Below are 4,107 nucleotides of genomic sequence, written 5' to 3'. Positions count from 1 at the left end.
AGACTATGTACTAGCGCTACAAGGGCTAATGCGTCATTCCGACTATACGGAGGCACAAAAGCTGCGGCGCATCTATAAGAACTGCCGAAGCGAATGCCAGCTGTACATTAAACAAACCGAGTTCAACACTCTTGGAGAGTTGGTAAGTCTGGCAGAAGACTACGAGAATATTGTAGCAGAGAAGGAGTCGCAACGAGCATTGCCCCGCGCAATAACCCCGAGACGAAATGAAGAGCGCAACTACACTATCCGAGAGGAGTAGAGAAGGGAGAGGTATACGACGCCAGCGAGACGGCACGATGGAGGCGATTATGCGCCACCTACGGGGCACCAACGTAAAAGCGAAGAATCTAGCCGAGTAAATCCACGAACGGCGTGCAGACGATGCGGCGAGGATGGACATTTCGCCTACGAATGTCGCAACAATATCCAGCAATTCTGTTGGACGTGTGGTCGGCGGAACATTCGAACTTCAGACTGTTGCCGTGGGAAACAAGGACCCCATTCGCGACGAAGAGTGGGGTCTCCAGTAATGCAACCTCAGTCAATGTAACACCAATTCTTAAGCAAGCGGAAGGGCGAGTAATCGCCAGAGCAACAGTGGATGGTAGAGCAGTAATAGCAGCGGTTGATACGGGAGCAACAAGAAGTTTTGTAAGCATTAGAGCAGCGAACACCCTGGGAATCGAGCGGTCACGAAGAGTGAACAAAAGAGTGGTGATGGGAGATGGCAGACCAATAGCGGTCACAGAAGCGATAGAGGCGGTAGTAAAGGTGGGCGATCAAGACCATAGGAGCGAGTTACTCGTCCTACCAGGTTTAGTCGATGACATGGTCCTTGGGACTGACTACCTGGCAAAGGCCAACACAACAGTGAGCTGCTGAGCGCAGAAATTGACGATGAAGGCAGAGGACGACATTCGAACGAAGGCTGCATGTACCACGATGTTAGAGGTGCGCGAAGTAGAGAGAGCTGAGGAAGGCGAAAAGGCTGCAAATGAACAACCCACATCCACCGAGGATACGACGGAAGTCAAAAATTTCTTGAAGAAGGAATTGCTCGCATTCGAGAAGATAACGGGTACGACTAACATCGCCGCCAATAAGATTGTAATGCGGGATGATCGACCAATAAAACAACGCTACTTTCCCAAGAACTCGAAAATGCAGGAGGTAATAAATAGGGAGATCGACGAGTTAATAGAGAAGCAGTGCATCGAGCCTTCCCATAGCCCACTCAGCGCGCCAATCGTGCTCGTAAAGAAGAAAAATGGAAAGTGGAGACTTTGCGTGGACTATCGGCAACTTAACTCGGGATCGGTACCGAATACGTACCCACTCCCACGAATCCAACATATTTTAGACCGCCTGAGAAGCGCTAAATTCATTAGCAGCCTCGACTTGAAGAATGGGTACTGGCAAATCCCGATGGAAGAGAGTAGTAAGGAGTATACTGTGTTCACTGTGCCAGGATGTGGCCTGTTCCAGTGGCGCGTAATGCCGTTCGGGCTACATTCAGCGCCTGCGACGTTTCAACGAGCACTGGACAAAGTCATCGGACCAGAATTGGAACCGCACGCGTTTGCGTATCTGGACGATATTATTATCACGAGTGCGACGCTAGGCCAACACAGGGAACACCTGAAAGAAGTGTTTCGACGATTGCGACAGGCGAACCTCAAGATCAACCCAGAGAAGTGTGAGTTTTTCAAAAAGAGTTTGAAATACCTGGGTCATGTGGTGAGCGAAGAAGGGATATATACTAGCCAGAAATGCGATTGCTTTATAAAAAAGATAACCATTTTTTAATATGAGTGTTTTTATGGTCTAGAAAATAATTTCTACAACTTCACATACGCGGTTTTGTATTTTGCTGATGCGCGGTTTTGCATTTTGTTGATACGCGGTTTTGCACTTTAAACGACGATATGAAGATCTTGCTTAAAGCATCATTTCAAGCTAATTAAAGCAATTGCGCTTATACCTATTTTGGTGAGATCTCTTCATATGTTCATTGCTTCGTTCACAAAAAATAAAATGCTTTAATTTCACGCTTAAGTAGCGATTCTTTATACGTTTAGAAAACGTAATGCTTTCTACCATCTTTAATGAAAATCGATTTTTGAACGAAAAAAACTTTATAGGAAATATAAAATTTTGGCCTATTTAAAAAAGTATCCACATTTATACTGACCGGAAAAAATAAGTATCCCGCAAAAATTCGTCTAAAAATGTATCCAATTGGATCTATTTAGATCCAAACGGCATCCCTGGTAAAGCTCTGTGCAAAGTTTGTCGAATTTTGTAGACGATTATCGATACAAAACCTCAAATGTGTGCGATTCATAAAACGTCGCAAAGTGGCATTTTTGACGAAATGGCAACGTTGCGAAAAAAATGTATGTATCGCAACTCCGGACTATAAATGTAAAATTAAAAAAAAAAAATGTCACGCGTAAGTGAAAAAGGAAAGTTTTTAAAATTATATTTCGAAGCAGCCTAAACGTATATACTTTTTCTTGAATTATTCGGGGACAATAAAATATCATGTGCTTCGCGACTTTGAGTTTGCAATGATTGCCAGTTCAACGGTTATGGCAAGGCGGAAAATTTTGCAACAAATGCGACTTTTGCAAAAACTTTACGACGTTTCATGAATCCCACTACATAAATATAACTCAGTGTAGCAAAGTACGTAATTGCGGAGTGGTGAATTTCAAAATAATTATAATGGGCCTGCGCCAATCAGTAGAAAAGTTCTATCAAGGCGAATTAATATAAGGTGATAGCAGGAGTACAAAAATAAAAATTTACATGTACTTTGTTTTTGCTTTGGCGGCATAAACTGTCAAAATCTGAAAGAGTGTGTGTAGAAATTCAAACAAAATTTTTCAGTTTGATATCAGAAGCCGTGCGCTTAATACCAGTGTTTGCGAAACCACCGGCTACAGCCCTGCCTTCTTAGTGCAAGGACGCGAGCCGCGAGCACCAAAAGCCCTCTATGACGAACAAACTTTCGGTACAGGCCATACGATGACGACACCAGAAGCGAAGGCAACGAAAATGCGAGAGATATTTGAGATGGTAAGGCGAAATCAGCAGACAGCGTCGATCGAGCAAGCGCATCATTACAACTTGCGCAGGAGGAAATGGCGACCAGTGGTAGGTGACCGAGTGCTGGTGAAGGAACATCACCTATCGAAGGCGATGGAAAACTTCGCGGCAAAACTTGCACCGAAGTATGCTGGGCCGTACCGAGTGATGAACTTCGTTTCGCCACTAATCGTCGAATTAGACAAGGTACACAACGGTAAGAGGAGAACAGCACATCTGAGTGAGCTGAAGCCATTTTACGGCGATGAAGAGGCCGACGCGGCAGAGTCACCAAAAATCCTTCTCCGGCATGCACCTGAGCCTAATTCGACGCAAGGCGAAGAATAGGTAAATTTCGGTGATAGACCGAAATGTGATAACTCGGCAATTGCCAAATAGGGGAGCGATTGCCATGAAAAGGAGACCCTAAGGGGAGAGAAGAAGAAGAGAAAATAGGGAAGAAGAAGAGGGAGTTTCAAAAGAAAGAAGACCCCAAGTCCCTACACTCAGGGACTTCACAATTGGCTGTCACATTTAATGAAATTGAATTGTTGAGTTTTTATATTATATATATATATATGCATGTACGTAGAATTTTTAATTTTCCATAATTGTTATTATATATATATACATTAATACATGTATGTAGACCTGAATTGTATTTATCTACTTATATATACACATATTAAATGAATTGTTGGATATATATATTTATATACGTGAAATTGACATACATATGTACATATTTATGTTGAGGGTTGAAGTACATACATACGTACTAATGTAGGAGCAAGTAAAAGGAAATAAGCAAAATGTTAGAAACAATATTGTTAGGATAACTGTCTGCCTGCGTGGAGGACAGTATAAATAGAGCAGCAATTGGAATTAAAAATCACTTCTGGTAGAGTAGTCGTATACTCCGGTCGATCGTGCAAACGCAGATTGGAATGGCTAAGCAACGATTGTGAAGACTAAGTTGCTTAGTAGGTAGTTAAGGTATATGGTGTGACGTGA

The 4,107-nt window shown here is 42.9% G+C and overlaps 1 protein-coding gene across 1 annotated transcript in view; it reads left to right on the top strand.

Annotated features, from left to right (window-relative positions):
• Window positions 1-262, top strand: part of LOC108359396 (uncharacterized) — a 3,752-nt gene extending 3,490 nt beyond the window's left edge. Inside the window, exon 2 of the mRNA XM_017611247.1 lies at window positions 2-262. Coding sequence (XP_017466736.1) covers window positions 2-262 — 261 coding nt within the window. The remainder of the gene's footprint in view (window position 1) is intronic.
• Window positions 263-4,107: the final 3,845 nt, after the last annotated feature.

This window comes from Rhagoletis zephyria, unplaced genomic scaffold, assembly GCF_001687245.7.
Source record: "Rhagoletis zephyria isolate East Lansing unplaced genomic scaffold, Rhagoletis_zephyria_1.1 Rzeph_scaffold_00383, whole genome shotgun sequence".
Classification (NCBI taxonomy): domain Eukaryota; kingdom Metazoa; phylum Arthropoda; class Insecta; order Diptera; family Tephritidae; genus Rhagoletis; species Rhagoletis zephyria.
The sequence above is the reverse complement of the archived record's forward strand: the minus strand, read 5'-3'. Positions and strand labels throughout refer to the sequence as shown.